Source organism: Lepidothrix coronata, unplaced genomic scaffold (genome assembly GCF_001604755.1).
Source record: "Lepidothrix coronata isolate B3197 unplaced genomic scaffold, Lepidothrix_coronata-1.0 Scaffold92, whole genome shotgun sequence".
Lineage (NCBI taxonomy): Eukaryota > Metazoa > Chordata > Aves > Passeriformes > Pipridae > Lepidothrix > Lepidothrix coronata.
The window spans coordinates 2,374,286-2,396,210 of record NW_016690272.1 but is presented as its reverse complement, the minus strand read 5'-3'; the positions used below and the strand labels follow the sequence as shown (position 1 = coordinate 2,396,210).

At 40.4% G+C, this 21,925-nt stretch overlaps 1 protein-coding gene across 1 annotated transcript in view; it reads right to left on the bottom strand.

The window, feature by feature from the left end:
* Window positions 1-64: 64 nt before the first annotated feature.
* LOC108500643 (protocadherin Fat 4-like) overlaps window positions 65-21,925 on the bottom strand; it is a 37,104-nt gene continuing 15,243 nt past the window's right edge. The window contains exons 17-44 of the mRNA XM_017821756.1: window positions 21,687-21,812; window positions 21,304-21,561; window positions 20,870-20,968; window positions 20,595-20,767; window positions 19,475-19,623; window positions 18,247-18,554; window positions 17,320-17,589; window positions 16,074-16,211; window positions 15,305-15,521; window positions 14,186-14,344; window positions 13,586-13,737; window positions 12,446-12,614; window positions 11,323-11,531; window positions 9,755-9,934; window positions 9,007-9,226; window positions 8,559-8,695; window positions 7,722-7,865; window positions 6,376-6,620; window positions 5,784-5,893; window positions 5,081-5,224; window positions 4,484-4,620; window positions 4,159-4,356; window positions 3,723-3,817; window positions 3,131-3,286; window positions 2,310-2,507; window positions 1,569-1,694; window positions 990-1,188; window positions 65-446 (exon numbers count right to left, since the gene is read on the bottom strand). Of these exons, the coding sequence (XP_017677245.1) occupies window positions 243-446; window positions 990-1,188; window positions 1,569-1,694; window positions 2,310-2,507; window positions 3,131-3,286; window positions 3,723-3,817; window positions 4,159-4,356; window positions 4,484-4,620; window positions 5,081-5,224; window positions 5,784-5,893; window positions 6,376-6,620; window positions 7,722-7,865; window positions 8,559-8,695; window positions 9,007-9,226; window positions 9,755-9,934; window positions 11,323-11,531; window positions 12,446-12,614; window positions 13,586-13,737; window positions 14,186-14,344; window positions 15,305-15,521; window positions 16,074-16,211; window positions 17,320-17,589; window positions 18,247-18,554; window positions 19,475-19,623; window positions 20,595-20,767; window positions 20,870-20,968; window positions 21,304-21,561; window positions 21,687-21,812 (4,920 nt within the window). The 3' untranslated portion in view covers window positions 65-242. The remainder of the gene's footprint in view (window positions 447-989; window positions 1,189-1,568; window positions 1,695-2,309; window positions 2,508-3,130; window positions 3,287-3,722; window positions 3,818-4,158; window positions 4,357-4,483; window positions 4,621-5,080; window positions 5,225-5,783; window positions 5,894-6,375; window positions 6,621-7,721; window positions 7,866-8,558; window positions 8,696-9,006; window positions 9,227-9,754; window positions 9,935-11,322; window positions 11,532-12,445; window positions 12,615-13,585; window positions 13,738-14,185; window positions 14,345-15,304; window positions 15,522-16,073; window positions 16,212-17,319; window positions 17,590-18,246; window positions 18,555-19,474; window positions 19,624-20,594; window positions 20,768-20,869; window positions 20,969-21,303; window positions 21,562-21,686; window positions 21,813-21,925) is intronic.

The window sequence follows — 21,925 nt, the reverse complement described above, 5'->3', positions numbered from 1 at the left end:
TGTCTGAGAAGTACTTGGGAATCGGGTTTATTGTCTTGGCTATTCGACACGCGGCAGAGGAAATTAAATACAGTGCGAGACAGCGCCGGTGCTGGGGGAGCAGCCCTGCAGAGCAGCACCTTCGGCAGATTGCTTGTTCTCTTATAACAGCAGTAGCAGAATTAAAATTTGGATAGCGTCCCCTTATTGTTGCTCATTTAATTCTGTCCTGTCATCGTGCTTTTCGTCATCAACTGTCCTTATTATAAAGAGATGTCATAGCCAGCCTCATCGCCTTCAGGCTCATCATCTTCAAGCTCGTAATCTTCGGGCTCGTCATCTGCGTCCAAAATCACTGCCACTTCTGAAAATTTTACTCCTTTCAGTTCTTTTCCAGGGGCAGCTGACGGGGGCTGAGGTGTTATGGGAGGAGCAGATTTCTGGGCTGTGTCTGTCAGAAAGGAGTCCTGCAAGAAAATGTAGTGCAGGTGAGGCAGAAATTTCAGTTAGAAATGGTAGTGTGGAGAAGTTCAAAGCAGTAGAAGTTGTATAACTTACATTTTCTATCTGTGAAGTTTGCAAACAAAGCAGTGCTTTTAAGGTGGGAAGTTTATGGAGCGGCACGCAAGAACCCTTTACTGTGCACATTCCATAACAGGCAGAAGGGAATCATAATTTCTGGATGACAAGTCTTCCTCCTCCTTCTACTCGGGGACAACAGCCCCTCCTCTAAGATTTTTATAGATTCACAGAACGGTTTGGGTTGGAAGGGACCTTAAAAGATCATCCAGTTCCACCCCCCTGCCCTGGGCAGGGACACCTTCCACTACACCAGGTTGATCAAGTCCTGTCCAACCCAGCCCTGAACATTTCCAGGGATTACTTCACAAAAGATTATTTTCTTTTCCGTTCCATGACAGGTCTAACTTTTTCAATAATTCCTTCAATTATTTGATGAGTAACAATAAAATACCTTTCACTCCACGCTCTGCAACCAGAAAGCTCATTACCTGTTTTGTTACGAATGCCACAGCGGGCTGGGCCTCTGTGTTTCCAAGTTCAGCAGCTTTTTCATCCTCATGTTCACTGTTGTAATCTGGCGGTATTGTCTCAAGGTAATTGCCTTTTTCAGGGGCCTGAATTTCATCTCTGTCAGCCTCACCTCCTCTGGTGCTGTATATGTTGTCAAATGATAATACCTCGCTTCTCCTGGAAGAGAGTTAACAGAACACATAACGCAGAAAACTCAGCCTCTCTGAGAGCAGCATGTACAGTGATCTCAAAATTAGTGGGATTTTATCCAAGGAAATAAATGTTAAGTAGCTTCTTGTATCCTGAAGGTTCTTTTCTGCATAAGGATTAACAATTTGCTATGGGGTAAGTAGGAATTTGCCCGTGTAATTTTTGATACAAGATTAAAAGCTTCCTTCAAGTGTAGAGATTTTTAATTTGTCATTATAAGGGTTCTTAAAAACTGACCTATATACTAGTGAAGGATCCAAGGAAAATCCTGTGGTACCAGAATAAACTAAAATCACACTTTTTTATTGCTATTCTTAATAAATTTGTGATATCAGCATTCTACTTACCCATTATTCATGTGCTCTAGTTTCTCTAAGCTTTTCAGACTTCCATTTTTGTCCATTGCCCACGGGTTATCAATGCCCTCCATACTTTCAGCTTGCTTCTTAACCAAATGCTGCTGCCCACGCCTTCTGAAAATGATAAATACATTAAAATAAGATTATTAAATTATTTTTGACTATTGGTTTCATGGTTGTTTTAGAAACAGAAGACGAATTATTTGTGTCTTAAGTTTAATACACAATATTTACTTTCATTATTATTCTGGGGATTTGTTTAGAATATTTCCTATTTTTCCATAATGGTAGTAGGGTAAATATTCGCCGCCCTCTTGGAAATGTAATTGTTTTCCTCTGCTTTGTGGCCCTGCTGCCACTGAAGTCAAGCAGCAAAACCTGCCTTGATTTCAGCATTCCTGGGGTTAGGGGAGACCCATGTGGGTGTATTACAGCTACTTGTGCCTCCCTCCCTTCACAGTTACAGTTGCTGCTGTCCACCCTTCTCTGGTTTAAAACTATTTGTTTCTGCTGTTGCTGCGTGACAAACACAAGAAGAAACGGCTTCTCATCACCTGTGGTGTGTTTGTTTAATATCTGCACACCAGGCGTCGTGACTCACAGCAAATCTTGGGCAACGCTCCGGGCAAACATCAACAGCTTATGGGACAACTTTCTCAAGCTGACATTTAAATAAACTGATGAGCTGTAGATATAAACTATATACAGTTGGAGCAGAGCTCTGTGTACCTTTTCCTTTTCACATCCAGGACCACGTAGACCAGGAAGGCGATGAAGGTGCAGGCCAGGACGACGCTGAGCACGATGGCTGCGATGAGCTCTGGGCTCGTCGAGGCGGCAGGAGACTCCCCTATGGCAGCAGTGACAGAGGTGGAAAACACCTTCTCCAGTTCTGCCTCGATGTTTCCAGACTGCTCCTTGAGTTTTCTGAAGAAAAGAAGGATGAAATGTGATGACTTAACCAGGCCTTCGTTTTGGCTGGAGGAGTAGAGAGGAAAAGAACAAAATATCCCTCCCTGGTCCGCCAAGATCTTTTCCGAAAATTCAGACTTGTCGTGGCTTTCATTCAGGAAAGCCTCTGTTCTCTGAGCAACCAGCCCTGGTGCTTGTGACCTAAAATGCTGCAAAGCTTGGACAACTGAACTTGAGAGATCAGTAAATCCTCTAAATCCACATCAGTGTCGTGTTATGAAACAAATGTAAAATACACCTAAAGTGTAAAATTTTTAATCAACAATCTGCTGTTGTAAAGTCAATGTATTTTAATTATATGCTTTCTGCTTCAGCTGTTTTTTCTTAAACTGACTTTTAAATCTATTTTGCACAATTAAACTGCCTTATTCGTGGTTTTGACAAACTCTGGAAATTACCTTTCGATAAATAATGAAAGCTTTCTGAATTCTAAAATATCCAGTTAAGCCTTGAGCCAAATCTCAGATAAACTGTTATTTGATCTAAACCCGTCCAGTCCAAGACCTTAATAACTTCCAGGGAAACAAAACCCATCTGCATAGCTCTGACCCCCAGAAGCCAGACTGTGCCATACAGACCTTTTTACATCCTGTGCAGGTACTTCCTGGTGGGCCTCATCAAAAGCAATAATTTCTATTTGGGTTTCATCAGTGCTGCTTCTTGCTTTTCTTTCAAATTCATTGGAATAAACATCAACAATGTATACATTCCATGCAAGTTTATCATCCAGGACCCTGTCATCATATTAAGAAAACATTTTTAATTAACTGGGCAGTGACAGATCCTATTACTCTGGAAATTAAATAAAGCAGCATTTAATACAACACTTGGCAGATATTGATATTAATAAAAATACCTTGGTATTTTAATCTAAGCATGTAAAAAAGATTATTATCAGCAAAGGAATTAAGCTATTTGCCCAAAATTGTTGAGGGATTGAGTAGCACAGGGAAAAAAATGCCCAGTCAGTGATACCTATAGAGCATTATAAACAGTAAAGGTGAGGAGGAGGGAAATTCAGTCTCATAATCCTCATTGTTTTCTCCTCCTTTTCCATGGAGATTTTCATGCTGTATCTTCTCCCTCTAGGCTGTCAGACCCCATCCCAAATGGACTCCAAATTTGTCATTAGATATTAGACCAGAATAGGCTTCAGAGTTTCAAAAATACCTTTTTACTTCGGCAATGTTTCTTTCAACAACATTGGTCTGCTGATTAAGCACCACCATCACGATGTTGCTACTGGAACTGGAATCAACAGTAACCTAATAAAGAAAGAATCACACATAAGATTTTCTAAAGCATTTGTTCCTCTCAGATTGATTTAAAAAAAAAAAAAAAACCAAAGCCCAACCCATTAAACAACAACAAAACCCCTCTGATATAAAAGAACTGTCCTCCAAAATCAGTCTTTGTGCCAACATATTTTTATATGTCAGTGAAAATGGCAACCTTTTAATTATAGTATGTAGCAAATATTCATGTATCAGACAAATTTTTTGGTGGTGTTAAGTAATTGTTTTTGCCATTACTAAACCTAACCCTTCTTGTGTTCAGAGTTTTGACATGGGAGTAAATCAGGATTATCCATGGCAATATTCCTTACGTTGACTGTTGTCCGGGCTGTGAGGCTTCTTGTGCCTTGGTCTGCAGCTTGGACTTCCAGATAAAATGTTCCAGCCTTTCCTGCTACAGAAACTGTAAAAATCTCCCCTGTGTTTTCATTGATGTCAAATTCATTTGTTTGATGATTCACTAAACTGTACAGCACCAGGCCGTTGTCTCCTGAGTCGGGATCCGTGGCCTGGGTTTGAAAAAGGTGATTTGTGAAACTCAGGTTTAAGTGCTCCTTTAACCCAGTTTAACTGTGGAAGAAATCCAGCTCTTTCACAGGATTTCTGTCCCCATGAAGGGCACAGGAAATACTCCACCTGGACTGTGATGACGGGGTGCTTGTAGGGCACAGAGTTGGGGATGCGAGCAGAGTAGGAATCGCTCACAAACACGGGCTCCTCGTTCACGTCCTGCACGGAGATCGTCAGCATGGCCACGTTCTCAGCAAACAGGTCTGGAACAAACACAGGTATCAGCAACAGCCACCACCAGAGCCCACACTCCAAAGGCTGGCTCAGGCTGTGGCTTTGCAGCATCTCTGCCGAGTGTGAAGAGACAAAGGGAGCGTGGCAGGGATGTGCCCAGAGGAGCTCTATCCCAGCCCTCCCGGGGCACCAGTGGGAGCAGGCAGTTCCAGGCAGCACTGCTCCTCTGTCAGCCCTCTCCAGCTCCTGCTGAGGAGTCCAGTGCCAGCTGTTATATCCTTTTCTGAGCCCACAGAAGGGCCCTGTGAGGGTTTGCACCCCCGGGGGAGGGAAGGCTGCTGGCTTTGCTCTGCACAACCCCAGCTTTCCATCCTTCGCATCGGATTTTTCAGCTGAAGACAATCACAACTCCTTTATAGGGTTGCAAATACAAAAGAGGTGTCCATTGCCCCAATTTAAGTTGGAATGTCCTTCAAAGCAAAAAGTTACCTGAATGCTGGACCTCTGCAGCAGGTGAGATTTTTCCAAGCAGAGGAGTTGCTTGAATTAACAGCACGTACTGAGGGACTTCCTCGTAGTTCAAATTAACTGCTGTCCTCAGCTCCCCGCTTGTGGGATCCAATCTAAAATGACCTGAAAGGAAAAAGATGCAATTTTGCTGTTATAGCTACCATTTTACCTGTATCCCTCCTACTCTTGTAGGATTACTTAGTTGCTCTTGGGATGTTTCCATGGCTCCTCTGCTCTTAAGAAGGTGAAATGCAACATTTCCACCCAAGCAGCAAAGGCATCACAGCTGGGTTCCTATCCCAGACCAAACAGCTCTTAAACATGTAAAGGAACAATATATGTGAAAAACAGAATTGCAGCTTCTTGTTGCAGAACTAATTTATATATATATATATTTCCAAGTTTTCTATTTTGGCTCCCTCAGTCTTAAATTTTCCTAATTTAAGACTACAACCCCCCACCTTTTAGCAAGTTACCACCCTCTCCATAGCCAAAGATCAATGAAGTCAATGCTGAGAAGCTCTGAAAGAAATTCTATGTGCTTCCTTTTTTTAAAAAAAGACACAAATTTTTATCCATGCTCTTCATCTCCTCATTTACATCCAGCAACATCTGCCACACACAAAAGACAGGTTGTTATGTTCTCTTGGCTATTTTAACTCATAAGGGAAATCCTACTCACCTTTTTCATTGCCAGATACAACACTAAAATCAATCAGTGCTCCTGAATCTCCAACCAAAGTGAGAGCATAAATTAAATAATCCACTCCTGTGTTTTCCAAAACGGAAATGCTAATGCAGGAAAGAAATGAGAAATATGTTAATGAGAAATGAATGTTAAACTTCCCATCAGTTGTTGCAGGGGCAGACTTTGAAATTTAACTCCCTGTGGAAAATCCTGCCCGCTCCCCTCCAGTTGTTTGCTGGAGCTGCCTGACTGTCAGAGAGCAGTGTAAGCCCTGCTTTTCTATCAGACATTGATTTGTCCTTGAGTAAAGCCTAAGGAAAAATAGTTTATAGTGTGCAAGAGGAAAAGGATAGAGAGTGTGGCTTAGGCAAGCTGCAAAATAAAGAAGTAAAGGTGATGCTTCAAATCACGTTTGCAGAACCCCCAGAACAGCAGAATTTCCTAAATATTTTGTTTTAAAAAAAACCCAATGTTCTTTCTTCTGCATGGAAAACTATGAAAATGAGCTTTAGCTTTACTACGTTTTGCACTGCCTGGAGAACGTATATAGTGTATATATATATATTATATAATATGAAAGCCTCACCTGATTTCACTCCCGTTAAACCGAGGGAGGAATGGGCGGTTGTCAGACACGTTAAGAGTAATCAGAGCAGTGCCATTTAAAGGAGGGGAGCCTTTGTCCTTAGCCATCACTGTTAAGTGGATCTCTCCAGACCTAGACAGGTTTCCAGTTGTAATTATTTTCCCCTCACTGGGGTTTTCCACCAGGAAGAACGGGCTCACCTTTAGATCCGGGAGGATGTAGTACTCAACAAGGCCATTCTGCCCCTGCCATGAAAGGAACACAACTTCAGGGAACTGGGAATATATTTTGAAAGGTAGGAGAAACACTGAAACAAGAGAGTCCAAAATGTCTAAATGTCTCCAGTGAAATTATTTGAAAATAGTGATTTTATTTTTTTTTGATTTTAAGAATGAAAACCTGGGGTTAGCTGTGGTAGGATGGGTGGCAACGAAAAAAAAACCACAAAGCAGGATAAAATTCACAATAAATGGGCCAATTACACAGTGAAAACATTGGAAAAAGGTCTCTAATGAAAATAAGTGTAGAGGGGGACAGTCAGAGTAGTGAGAGTGGCACAGACTCTCATGGCACAGGACCAGACAGCTGAAGGATGAATTTCATTAGGGTCTCAATGCACAGCTCACACAGTCCAGCAATTTTCAAAAGCAATTTCACTTTTTATACAAAAATTGTTGAAAAGGGTGATTAAAAAAAGGGCTGGTGGATCATTTGCAGCAATGTGCCACAGCTGCAGCTCTTCTAACCAAAATTACACGTGAGGAAATAGGAAGGCACCTGCTCCACCTATTTTGTTGTCACTTCTAGAGGTTTCACCCTTTAAATGATATAATTACTGGTGATGTTGTCATGGTGATCTGTGTGACTACTGGATGTCCCTGCCAGTGCCTGGATACTCCTTGATGGCTGCAGTACAGATGTATCAAACAAAATTACATTAAAAAAGGGGGATGGAGGGAATTAATGGGGTACCACACTTCAGAGGCGTGTGGCAAGCAGACATTTCCATGCTCAAGCCAACATGTGATGTTCAGCTTTTACAGAATCAACTACTTCAGAAGTTCAAATAACTTCAGAGACACTAAATTGCTTCAGTCCTTGTGTACTTCTGAAAACCTGGTGCAGCTCCATATAAAAAGGGGGAAAATGAAAGCAAATACAGCTGAGGAAACACGCCCAAAGACAGGGAGTCCTCCAGCGTCAAGGCAGAACCATCAAAAGTCCTAATTCCCAATTCCCAGTGCTGTTAGAATTCCCTCCATTTGCTATTTCGTGCCTAAAGAACAGAGAAAGGTCTCTTTGGGCTGCAGCTGAAGGCAGTGTCAGAATCCAGCAGGAGGAGTTACCTGATCCTTGTCGGTGGCACTCACAGTTATGACATGAGCACCTACAGGATTAATCATGTTTATGGAAGCAGAATAGGAATCCTGAGCAAACACTGGAGCATTATCGTTCACATCCATCACTAGCACGGCGACTGAAGTAGTTGCCTAGAAAACAAAATGGGTTTCATGCATTTTAAAGTATTTAGAATGTCTTCTTCAGCGATGGTTTTTTTCTTACTTGCGTACGCAACGAGAAGTAAAAGTCAGGGTTTGAAAATGCTGCGGTAAAATGTTGTTTGGGTTTAATTTTGTGACCTCAACATCAGAGGTACTACAGGATTTTAACACAAGAGGCAGGAAACCAATGCTGCAGTAGGATTCTACTTCTTGAAATGCCCCTGAATGAGCAAGAACAGGATGTGTTTAGGAGGCCAGTGTGTCTTACACAGTTAAGAGAACCACACATGTTCTGGTTCTGTTAAATAAGTGTCTAATATCTTCTCGAATAAAAGAAATACAGCAGAGCTACAACAATTTGCTGAAAGTACTTTTTTCTCCCATGAAAAATTATCACATCACTTTACAGTTCTAACAGCAGCAAGCAAAGGCTCCCGTTCCCCAGCCCAGGTTAGTCAGCAAACAATCCAGAGTTGAACTCTACCATGCATAATTTTGAAGTATTTCCCATAATTAAAGTATACTGCTGCCCAGTGTGGTCAAAGGTTGCAGGAGTGTGACTCTAAACATGATTAGGTGACTCATTTATTCCACACAATAAATGTCTCAGACAGAGCTCCCTCCCACTAGTTCAAAATCCACTCTGAAGAGTCACAGTTCATTACAATAATGGCCTTTTACCTGATAGAAAGGGGCAGATTTATTGTTGACTGCAGTCACTGTAAGGTTGTATTTATCCATGGTTTCATAGTCTGGAGAGTTCTTTATTTTAATGATGCCCTGTATTTCATCTATTTCGAATATGTTTTCTCCACCATCTGAGACAGATTTAAAGAAGCATCATCAATTAATACATTTTAGAAGCTCGTGATTAACTACACTCTTAAATTATACTTCTGCTGGTTTTGGTGACCCTCAAAGTTTGATGTATATTGTAATTAAAAGATTAAAAACATATAAACTGTATTCACGTTGCTCTTGATGGTCCTTACAACAAAACCAACAATTTTCAGCTCTGGTCTGAAGGAGTCTAAATTTCCATCTCTGTTAGGTTCTACAAGGCAGGCATGGATTAGGCCCTAGACCCTTATCCCTTATTCAAGGAAACAGTGATAGAATTCCTTGTTACCTGTAAGATTATACAGAACAAAGGCATTGTCTCCCGTGTCTCTGTCTGTTGCTGTGACTTTTCCAACTATGAATCCCACAGGCACGTTTTCATTCACACTGAATTCAGCCACTGGCTCAAAGACAGGTGGCCAGTCATTAACATCAGTGATCTTTATGACAACTGTGCAGTAACCTCTCTTCTTCTCCGGGATTCCATCATCTTCAGCATATACCACAACCTGGAAGTGATTGGCAATGGGAGATCATACAAAGAGGTACTTTCATAAGGATTAAAAAAAAAAAATCTTGGCGAATTTTAAACTTTGGAATATTCTTAGAAAGGTGAAGTCCAGTTCTGAACAGCAAATTCACCAATATTTTGGCTTGAAGCAAAATAAGATCATAAATATGCAGCAGTGGCGACAACAATAAAGATTAACTGAGAATTATGTCTGCAAGGTCTCAGTGCAGTCCAGATTCAAGCAGACAGCACTGAATACATGAGCTGTCACTGTGAAATTAGTTATTCATGTGCTGGACTGTTTGTAGGGCAGGTGAACAGTGAGCTGTGCTTGAATTTCATTATAGTTGGAAGGCAGTGGCTTGTTTTAATAAAGCCTCACATCTTGAGATTGCTCCTGTTCTAAACCAATGCAGAAAATGTTCAAGCAATAGCAAGCCAAACAAAAACACAAGGCTCACCTGTTATCCAGGAGAAAGACAAAGAGATCTGAATAAAAAAAAGATTGAAGAAATCTAAAGCAAACCTGATACTCGGTAGGTTCCTCTTCGTAATCAAAGGTGGTATTGGAATACAGAACTCCAGTTGTTTCATTTATCCTGAATTTTAGTCCGTGTCCATTGAGAATGCCATATGTTAGCAACCCATTTCTACCTGTATCATTATCCTGAGCTTTCAGCTGGACAATCTCAGTAGCTGTTAAATTCTGTGGACGAGGAAAGATTGGAGCTGTCAGAGACTGGTTTGCTGCAATTCCTTGGATTATGTGAAAGGGGGAAAGCAACAGGTACTGCACACACTTACAGCAGGATAGAGATTTTAAAATCAAAATTATGCAACTTATTCAGCAGAGTAAGAGTCTCTTGTTTTCTCTAATTTACAGAAAATAACTGTTTTTCTGCCCCCATGTCTCCTCCTATAGCAATAATCCTTGAGAAGAAAAATCTCCGTGATTTCCAGCACCCCAGATCTTAACCTCAAGCATCTGACTTGCTCCTATTTCTGTTCAACATCCTCTACTCCCATGAAACTCAGGGATGTTCTCAACTTCAAAATCACATTTCTTTCTGAACACTGTTTGGCTAATAATTCCTCTTATCAAAAGAAATAATACAATTCTTTCTTTTTAACAATGTTATTTGCAGCAAGATTGACAGAAGATATCACTGTTTCACTTGCACAGCCATTTGAGACCTGAAGTTATTTGATCCAACTGTGTAAATATTTCACATGGAAATCAATTTTTTAAGGTTGGGAAATGTGATTCCAGCTCTCCTCCATTAAACTAGCTGGGAACATTGCAAGTAAGTGTAATAATTGAATAAATAGGTGTAATAACTGAACCTAAATTTAGCTCAGTGGTAGAAATGGGTTACATTTTAAATGGGTTGGGGCTGATTTAAGAGAGCATCAGCTGGGGATCTCAGAGACAAGGTATGTGTTATATAAAATATTAACATGATCACTGGGCTTCTTTTTGAAAAAAAGCAGCCAGCAGATTAAAATGTGAAAGGTGTTGCTTGAAAATTGAAGAATGAAATGCTGAGCTGGATGCTTCTGCATAATTAAATGCTGTGGCTTGTTTTGTAGACAACCAGATTTCCTGTCTGAAAATCTGACTGAGATCTGGCTTGTTTTCTGCTGCTGATCACTCTGTGTCAGCAAGAATCACAACAGATTGTACATGAGCAGGAGGAGAAATATTGCTAAACTAGACTTTTCCCTGCTATTTCTCTGCCTGAAGCTCCCTTACAAGAGGCTGAGTGAGTCTATGCCCAGCACATCCACCAGATTTTAAATGCACCTGAATGTTCTCTTTGTATAAATATGCAAAATGGAGTGGTAGTTCTTCCTTTATGGAGCCCCTTATTATTAAAAGGTTCAGTTTTCCTTCCATATGTCCACACTTTTAGACCCTTCTCTTTGTGTATTGGGATTTTCAGCTGGAAAGCAACCTCAAAACATCCCATGGCAGAACAGAAGGGCAAACCTGCTCAGTTCCAGAAGGTTTACTTTTATTCTCATGGAAAGATTATACATAAATCTTCAGAACAATAATAAAAATGTGATGCAGTTTGGATGGCACTTTCTTACCTCTGCCAGTGTTGCTTCCAGCAGAGAGGATGGGAAAACAGGAGGGAAATCATTTTCATCAATAACTTCCACCTCCACTGGAACTTCAGTAAATATGGCAGCATCAGTGGAATCTGTTGCTCGAACGTTGAAAGTTACTGGAAAATCTTCCAGTTTTAAATTCTTTGTTGTCCTTATGATACCACTGGATGAATCTATCATGAAATACCCTGAAAAAAACAAAACAAAACAAAAAAAACCCCAGAAATTATTCTGGTTATGAATTTTTTAGTTGCAACTGAAGATATGAATCCTTCAATGCAAACTACATGTTATTTATGGGAGCATTACATGTTACAGTATTTTTCAAAGAACAAAATGAAATTCAACATTTTTACAAGATTTAGAAGAATGTCAGGCATATCCAGGGTTGTAATTAACAAAAGGAAACGATTCAGAAGGTCAGATGGAAACCAAAAGGGAGAAAATTCACTCCACCACTCTCCACTCAGGTCTTCACCTTCCTATGAAACAGTCCCTGTTTCAGTTGGAAATTATTTTATATATATATATAAAATATCCTTTGAAGTCCTGTTCTTACTGGAGATGAGGAATTCTGCAGCTAAGTTCAAGGAGACCACAACTTCATCCAAAACATTTTACAAAACCAGAATTAGAAACTGTCTGTGTTTGATGTTGCAATGAAATCAGCTCTACATTTAGTAAAAATAGACAAAGCACTGATCCACTTGACCCTATAGAAACTTCATCTACACTCTCACATTTAAGAAAACATTGCTGAGTTAGTTTTTCTCCCAGAAGTCTTTATGCTTTCAGGTATTTTTGCTCCAGTCACTGTAACTTTATGCCTGACCAGGTACCACCTGATCTTCCTGCAGCAGACAAAGCGTGGAGGTGGTGGAGGCCAGGTATGGATCATGTGGCTCTTGCTAACGGGACAGAAATTCAATCATGTGCCCACACCTGATGCAGATGAAATTTGTACATCTGGGCTGATACACCTCCAGTGTTAATGGCTGCAGAACTGAGATAAGGGCAAAAGGAAAGAGAGAAGAAACACCCCAAGAGCTCGGTGCTGTTGTTTAACACACCCTCTTCCTGTTATTCCACATCAAGAGCTTACCCTTGTCATCTCCAGAGACAATAGTGTAGCTCACAGGGGCGCTGTACAACACACTGGTCTGCACCACAAATGTGTCTGGCAGTGCCTTCTCACTGAGAGGGGCAGGATGATAGGCTGCCTCCGAGAACACCGGGAAGGACACGCCGACGGGAACGACGGTGACTGACACCTGCAGAGAAAAGGACATGGACACAGGGGTGATGTTCCCAGCCCGAGCAGACGTTCCTACTGAGGTGTGCAACAGCACAAGTCCAGAACTTGGGCAGTAAGAAGGATTGCTGTGTGCTGGTTTGGACACATCAGTGTCCTGAAGGCAGTGCAGGTCAGGGAAACACCTTTGCAGCCTCATCGCTTGAGGTTCACCTGTTTGCTTTGCTAAATAGAGAGAGGGATTCCAGTTCATCACAGGAAGCACATTTCTTGTCCAGCTAAACAGCTCTCAGAGATGCACTGAAATGTGTTTGCAACAAATTCTTCCGCTGGAGAGTGTATAAGCAGAAGTCCTGTATTTTAAAAGCATTATAACTGATTTTATAGAGGAAAAAAAGGTGACAGCTGGTAAATAAAGAAGGCCTATTGCTTCACAAAATAAAGATCACTTATTTCTAACTGATGCCAGACAGCTTCTGTCCAAGGCTCTAAAGAATGATGGCTTGTAAGTCTACCTTTTGAGATTGCTGAAGGCAATTTTCTACATGTCTTTATCCATACAGATTTCTAGTTCTTCTTTTTTTTTTTTTAAGTTCTGCTGCAATATCACCATCAAGTTCTAAGCACTGTATAAAAAATTTTTTAAATCATATATACATTTCTCAGTCGTTAATTTAGAAATTACTTTTTCTTGCTTTATAAGAAAATAAACAGGAACACGTTATTTGCCACCTCACCTCCTGTTTGTTTATCACACACTTCCATTACATCCCCTCTGACTGCCCCACTCTTTGACCTTGTACAGAAGTCTTCACTCCTCTAATCCTCCTCCCTCAGGGCCTAGAGCCTGTCTGTCTTTTCTGAAATGAAATGATCTGTGTTTTGCATAGTTTTGCCTCACTAAGACCCATTTCCTGGTGTATTCATGCTCAGCTTAGAACAAAACAAGCTGGGGAATAAACTGTGCAAGCTGACACTAAAATTTAGTACCTTTACAGAGGTTGAAAGAGGCGGCAAACCCGAATCCGTAGCGGTGACATTCAAGGAGTAATACTGGGGTTCAGTTTGTTTGGATAAATCTCTTGTTAACTTGAGTTCTCCTGTGGTACTGGAGAGATTAAAGAGGCCTTCTGAGTTCCCACCTGAAAACAGGAAAACAAGTGTTGGAGATGTTCAGTGGGACCAGCAGAGACAAGCAGTTGGATTATACAGCAGGGATTGAAGGGACAAAGGTGGAAATCCTGATCTGGGACTTGGGGCAAGACACTCCTGGTTTCTCTTGATTCTGTATCATAGAATCATTTGGGCTGGAAGGGCCCTTCTGAGGCCTCTGACCCAACCTCTTGGCGCAAAGCAGGGTCAGGAGCGAATTCAGCACAGTTTGCTCAAGGCTTTGATCCATCAGGTGCTGAGAATCTCTCTGGGCATGCTGTTCCAATCATTGCTTATCCTCACAGAGCATTTTTACCCCTTATATCCAGTCAGAACCTGCCAGTTTCAATTTATGACCATTATCTCTCATCCTGGTGGTTTAGCAGTATTCAAGTACCCCAGCAACAAACAGCCAGAAGATTTTTTTCTCTAACATACCTGTAATATTGTAGATAATTCCCTCATCATAATCCTTGCCTTCATCTCTTGCATTGATATCTACTACCAGAGTGCCAGCTGTAGAATTGTCCAGAAGGATCTGGTGATATGAGGGCTTGTCAAACACAGGTCCTTCTTCATTCACATCTTCCACAGTGACTGAGAAAGAAGGTCCAAGTCTGATGAGTTTTGCCTAAACAGTCACAAGCTATTTCTTCAGCTAATACAATCCAGCACAGCTCCTCTGAACTGAGCTGGAGCTCTTTCTGTTTAAACCAGATGGCAACCTTGTTTTCTGAACTTCAAAATACTTGCCTTTGTGGATTAAATTATTTACTGCTCAAGTAAGAACTTCACTCCTGGCTAGAATGCTGTCACTGCTATCTGTCAGGAATAATATCATATTGTTCCACTGGGCTCCCTTCTGTGCCCATATTCATCTGGTATCTCTAGTCTTTGCCTCAGCATTGGGAGACAAAATTGCTAAGTTTTATATTTGTACGTGACCTGGATAATGGTCCACAATTAGTGAACCTGGTCATAGAGCAACATAAATAACACAGAACAAGAAACAATAAACAAACTAACACTTCCAGTCATACCGGTCAAAAGTAGGGCTGGCCAAAGCCTAGAATACCAACTTCACTTTTATCTTTTTTTCCCCCCAAAAGTACAAATTAATTTAATTTTTTTTTTTTGAGGAAAAAAGCAACAGCAAACAAGCACTGTTATCTTAACAACACTAAAAATCTCTGTCAGTGTCGTTTATCACCCTAGAAACAGGCTTTCTGTAAACAAGCAGTAAAAGAACTGGATCACGTTTTTGGGAACCTTTTCAATCAAAAATGTCAATAGGTGCTCAAAAAAACATAATAGAAAAATCTGTGAATATATTGAAGTGAGAATAGTTTGTGTGAAAAAAAAAAATCTTCATTTTTGACAAGGCAAATATTTTTTAAATTTCCATCTGGCTGTAGTGCAAAGATCACATCATCATTTCTGATAATTTACCTTAGCAGACTATATTAGTATTGCATATGTTTATGCCTCATAATTACACATGCTGAAATATTCCCTAAGGGGAATGAAAGGACATTTCCTGTGGTAAAGCAGAGCTACCTGTGATGTTTGCTGTGTCCTGGAGATTTGGCTCTCCAGGATTGGAAGCTTTCAGAGTAAAGGTGTACTGGGAACGACTTTCATAGTCCAGAGGTTCAAGGGTTGCAATGTCTCCAGAAAGTTCCCCAACATGAAATGAAGTTGTCTCTCCAGTTATGGTGTAATAAATAATGGCATTGTAACCTATATCTGCATCTGTGGCTGCTGCATTCAAAATCTAAATGAGAGGGGAAAAAAAGAGAGACAAAAGGTTTGGAGCAGAATGAAGAGAGTGGCAAAACATACACCCAAGACTGGCACTGAAGCATGCAGTGTTTGCTGACCAAATTAGTCATATGGCCATTAATTGCCTTGCTAAAATCCTGACACAGCAGGAATGGTCACAGTTATTACAGATTTTCAGGTGACATCTCTTCCTTCAATTCCTGTAAATCATTAGGTCATATCTGCAAGGCAGATATACTGGGAGGTTGCCCAGAGAAGTTGTGGCTGCCCCATCCCTGGAACTGTTTAAAGCCAGGTTGAATGGAGCTTTTGAGAAACCTGGTCTAGTGGAAGGAGTCCCTGCCCATGGCAGGGAGCTGGAATGAGATGATCTTTAAGATCAGTGATCACTGTCACATAAATTAACATGCTCTGTGATTTTTCAGGCTCCACAAAGTAAAAAATTACATTCCCCAATGCACAGTGATGATACATAACTACCCCTTCCAAGTTTACATGGAGAACACAAGTGCAGAACAGCCTGTTTATTCCAAGTGCCACCTACCACGTGTGGAGGCTCGTTCTCTCTCACAGTCACAGAGTAGGATTTCTGGGGGAACACTGGTGGGTTGTCATTCACATCTTCCACAGTGAGGCTCAGCACTAAGCTTGCAGATTGGGGTGGATTGCCAGAATCGGTGGCCTGTGAAGAAATGTGTCATTAAAAGCAACTCTTTGACACAAACTTACTTTGCCATTTCAGTTTTGATCCAAAAATTGTGAACCTTTGTCTCTGAAGACTTTCTGCTGGACCAGTTATCCCTGAGTCCCATTGTTCTAGCCCTGTAGTTGACTAGTGGCCACATTTCCTGCAGTGGTGTCCTCACCCCATCGCACTCTCTGCCTCATTTCATCAGCAGTTAATCAAAAGCTCAAGCCTGGATCCAGATCAAACACGCCATGTGACCAGACATGGCACTAATCAACACAAAAACACAGATATCTGTGGTGTGGCATTTGAAAGAATAAGGAAACCCCTTGCATTTTGAGGGTTTGAAGTGCCTACAAAGCAGGCTGTGAAGAGCATCCAGTACACAGCCATAGTAAATTCCAATCTGTAGGAACATTTATACAATTTTCAATTAGTCTTAACAGGTGTCACTTTCATTAACTCTCAAATTTTCAGAAGACACTGGTTCAATTTTTACTGGGTTTCCTGAATATGTTCCCCAAGTTCCTTGACCTCTGAAATTATTTGTTAGCAGCAAAAAATGTCCTTAAAATATATTTGTACCTGATGGCCAGTGCTGGAACGCTTCTTAGTATGCACAATAATTGATCTAATTAGTAGCAGTAAAAACCAATTAAATTAGAGAGAATAATTAAATATCCTCATGGCTAGTGAATGAAACTTTATGCCTCTTTTTTTTTTTTTTTTAACTTAACCTCAGTTCAGGTATTTTTTAAAAGGTCTAAGCATCTTAGCTTTTGAAAAATGAAAAAGTAAGGGAAAGGGACAAACAACATTAATTGGTCTAAAATGGACTCAGGAATGCTTTGCAGATGTCACAATAAGCTGTTGTGTGACTATAACTATTAAAATCTGGGCTTCATGGATTGTTTATCCACTAGAACCAATTCACACAGCAGAAAACGGAGATGTGGGTGCAAAACATAAGGAACAGTCAAAATTCATTAATGAATTCCAGTTGAATTCTCTGAGATTAGGTGGTTTTCTTGTGATGATTCATTATTTTCTCATTTCTTACGCTGAGATTCTGTGAACTCGCCTCAAAAGTTTGTCAACTTACTATTATTTTCAACTCATAACTGTCCACCGTTTCTCTGTCTAAGGATGTGTTTGTCATCAGCTTGCCAGTAGAACTGTCAATATGGAATGTTCCAGCAAAATCATCTTCCAGAGAGTAGGTTATAAGTGCATTAACTCCTATGTCCAGATCAGTAGCAGAATATGTGCCCAAGTCCAGACCAGCTGCGTTCTCGGGAGCCGATAATTTAGTTTGAATCCATACTGGGAAAACTGGAGAATTGTCATTGACATCATTAACTCTCACAGTTACCTATAAGAAAAGAAAAAAAAGAAAAAAATGAGAGACAAATTTGAGCTGTAGAAATGGTATTTGAAGGAGAATTTTGGTTCATTTTAGTCTATGGAAGCCTATAGGACAAAAAGCAACAAAACCCCAAAAAACAAAGGGATACATAACAAATTCAGCATTTTTCAGCATTTGAACATTTCCACAACCTCAGCATTTTTTGATTTTTTTAATTCTCAGCTGCAAGATAACATATGTATGAGATAACATCTACTCTTAAGTGGAAGAGATGAGGAGAATTAATAATCTGGGGCTTTTGGGCTCATCTGCCTCATGATTTGCCAGAACTATGCACAGACTCAGTTTTGGTGTTAGTGGGTTTCTCTGGTTATGGGCTGTTCACAGAGGGACTCTCAGGAAGTGATGCAATCTGTGAAGTGACAATATTTCAATCTGTGAAGTGACAATATTTCAATCTGTGAAGTGACAATATTTCAAGATGGTAATATCTCCTCAGGATAGAAAACCTGAAGTTAAATGAAAGGCTGTCAAAGCTTTCGTGCTTGCATAACAGAAGGCACTTATGTGGATATTGCTCAATTCTTGGGGTTTGTTTTTTTTTTCTTTTAAAGATATTTCATATTCCTTTATAAAAAACCTTTGGGAATGCCTGTTCCATACCAAAGCCACAGCTGTGCTGGGTGGCAGCACAGAATCCACAGCCTCCACGATGATGCTGTACAGGTCGACTTCTTCCCGATCGAGCCCGACAAGGGCCACGATGTCTCCTTGGTCACCCACGGAGAACTTGTCCCGGTGGGATTTCAGGGAATACACCACCTGCACAGCTATGCTTCCAGTCAGAGCCTTCACAGAGCCCACTGCAGTCCCTGATGGCTCGTTCTCATCAATGCTGAACTCGTAGCTGGAGCTCTCAAAAGTCAGCCCGAAGCTGGTGTCATTTACCAGCAAGTAGAGAGTGACAGAGACTAATGAGAGAAAGCAAATTAAAATAGGGAAGTTGTGGCTAAAATCATCATGATCTGTGCTCTATTTCCTTAAATTTTTGAGGAACTAGTAGAAAATGACAGAAATTATCATGTGGGAAAGAGGAATGACAAGAAAAAAAGAAATCAATAGTAACAAGGAATAATATGTAACACAAAACGTGATGCCTTTTATACCTAATCTATGTTCCAGAGTAACCCCAGATCACTTCACTGATCACAGAAGTGTTGCTTCAGTAGGACAGGAGAGCAAGGATCACCAATGGCAAGTTAGTGGGATGTGCAGGTGTTTTACACTCCTTAAAACTCCTCCACTAAATTGCTTTGTAACAAAAGAGAAAGGCTACACGTAAAACTGTAAGTGCAATTTCTGCTGTGACCACTCATCCAATTTTAAGAAAATCAGTTGTTTCTCCATGATAAATCAAAGTTAGCCTCCAAAAAACAAATGAAGAAGTTACAGAAAATGCCATGAGAGTCAATATTTTATGAAAGAACAGAAACTCATTTGAGGGTTACTTGCAAGTTCCTGTTTCTTTAAATGTTCTTAATTCTAGGAAAATAAAGGAAAACTGAAAGAGAAACACATCATCAATATTATTTGAATACATCTTTTTAGAGTGAGTACAGCTGTGAATCCTGGGGTTTGTACCATAAGTACAACTGCAATAAATTAATCTTAAAAAAATTTAAGTCTAACCCAAGTTTTCTGTTAAGATGATCAGCTTGGAGGAAATCAAAGGGTAAAAAGCAAATATTCATTATTCCTGAGATGCAACATGGGGTATTTTTTCCCTAAACTCAGTTTTGACTTGACAGCAATGGGATTAATTTCCAATTTAAAGGTTTGCAAGGGTTATGTTTACGTGGGGAAAAGTACAAAAGGGTAAAAGACATTTTACCCTGTGATGTCAGCTGGGGAACTCCATGATCAGCAGCAACAACTGTCAGTGTGACAACTGTGTCAGCTGTGATGTGGTCCAAGCTCCTGCTGAGGGTGATTTCTCCAGTGAGGGTATTTATATGGAAATCATCAGAAGGATCCATGAAGCTGATTAAAGAGAAATCAGGAGAGTATTCATATTAATGACCATCTACTTACTGCTGCATCTGTAAGGAGCACTCAACAGACAGTATTTGCCTTTTTATAAAGAGCAGGTTTTAATTGCTGTGTCATTAGCCTAAATATATCGGCCTTTTAAATTCCAAGTATGTTTTCCATCAAAACCAGCATTCATGCCTTCAGTTCCCATTATACCCCAAGCACTTGATTTTCCCACAACTAGAAGGCAGATATTGCACACTCAGCTGCATATTCAGCAACAGAAGAAAGCCAAGTAGCATTCATCTGGAATGACCTGCTAATTCCTGGTGTTCTGCAAACTCTCACAGATAACTGAATTGCTCACAGGAAAAAGTAGCATGTTTAAGGTAGAACACCATCTCACAGTTAAAAATATTCTCTTTCAAGAGAATAGTTTTAAACATCCACAATTTTACTGGTTCATTCATCTGTCCTTCTCAATCCATGCTTTTCATGCCAAGGTATCTTGGTGTTTTCCATGACATAGGAGTCATACAAAAGTCTATCTCCATTAATTTTTCTATGCATGGTGCATCATGAAAGTTAGTATTTCTTGATCTCCTCCTCCCAGCAGACAGAAGATGTGTGAAAAGACACTCTCATTCTCAGAGATTCACTTACTTCCTACACAGGAACTCCAACACATTTTTCAAACTCTCAGAAATTCAAACAAATTTTGGCTTTGGGGTTTTTCTTGCTGAGTTTATCTCTTATGACGCAGTCATGATTCAATAAGCTCTAAAACACAGAGTAAGGACTGTCCTTCCTGAGTTTAGAAATCACAAGTGATTACAGCACTTGTAAAACGTCTGTGAGCAGGTCTTATCCTTCTTCAGACCAATAAAAATACTTTGTGAGAAATAAAAATACCTTTCTGTTTGCTTCTTTCCCAGCAGACACTCATTAACGAGGGATTATTATCACCACAGGGATTTTACCTGTATGAAATGACTGAGTTGTTCCCAGCATCAGGGTCAGTAGCAGACACTGCCAGCACAAACTCTCCTTCCTTTGCTGTTGCCACTCTCACACTGGCTGAGTACTGAGCCTTTGTGAACTGAGGAGGGTTATCATTCACATCTAACACTTGAATGCTGACACGGGTGAAATTCTGGTGTGTGAGAGGGGAAAACCATCGTTCAGAAAAAGCACAGACACTTAACTTTCTGAAGAAAAAGCAGCTGCAAACAAAGCATAACTCGTTCCTCTTTACCTGCCTTCGAGGAGCTCCGTTATCAGATGCCACCAAGAGCAGCTCATACTTCTCTTTGGCTTCTCTGTCTACAGAGCCAGTCACCAAAATGGTTCCATCCTAAAGAAGGGAATGTGGTTCAATGCACAGATCATTTTGATTACAATTATACACTGAATTCTCAGAGGAGATGAGGGATTGAAATAATCTGTTCTCCTTTGAGCAAGTTTGGATTCCAAGCAACACCTGACCAGTATGTCTTAGTTTTTGAATATCAACACATATTTCCAACCTACAGGGCAGGTGCTGGTTTTGATGTGCATTAGAATGGTACCTGCCAGCTCTTTTTACCTGATGTGTAAAAAAGGTAAAACCTGATGTGTTTTTACCTGTGCCAAGTAACTGCATGAAAAGCAGTATCTAAATATTGTTTTCAGCACATCCAAACCCCTTACCTGTTGGATGCTGTATGGATTATCCCCATCCTCAGCTGATAAGTAATAAGTAATTCGGGCATTCTCTCCCTCATCCAAATCAGTAGCAGTCACATTTCCAACTTTGGTGGGAGCACTTGACATGTACTCTCCTTCTGGAATCTCAAAATTGTATGGCTGCATCTGGAACTCAGGGTTGTTGTCATTGACATCCAGAACAGTGACATGGAACAGGGCACTGGAGTTAAGCCCATTTGTGTCAGCATCAACTGCCCATACCTGCCAAAGTCAGGAACAAAAATGGAGTTTTAGTGGACATTTTAACCCCTGATAGAGATATAAAAGGTGTTCAAGGGAGTGAAGTAGAAATGAGCCAAAACTGAAAAGTCTGTCCCCAAATTTACTTGTAAAGTGAATGCAGATGTAGTCTCCCTGTCCAGTTCTGTGTCATTCCTTAACGAAAGTGTTCCAGGCATATCCACAGTAAATGAGGTACTGTTATGAATAAAGTGTCCCTGAGAAAAGCCAGCCTAGAAAGAAAACATAGTTCATTTGAGATTAACATGATTAATATTTAAGTTCAAAAACTAATCATATTAATACTAATACCTGGCCTTTTTATAGGAGTTCTCATTACAAAAGT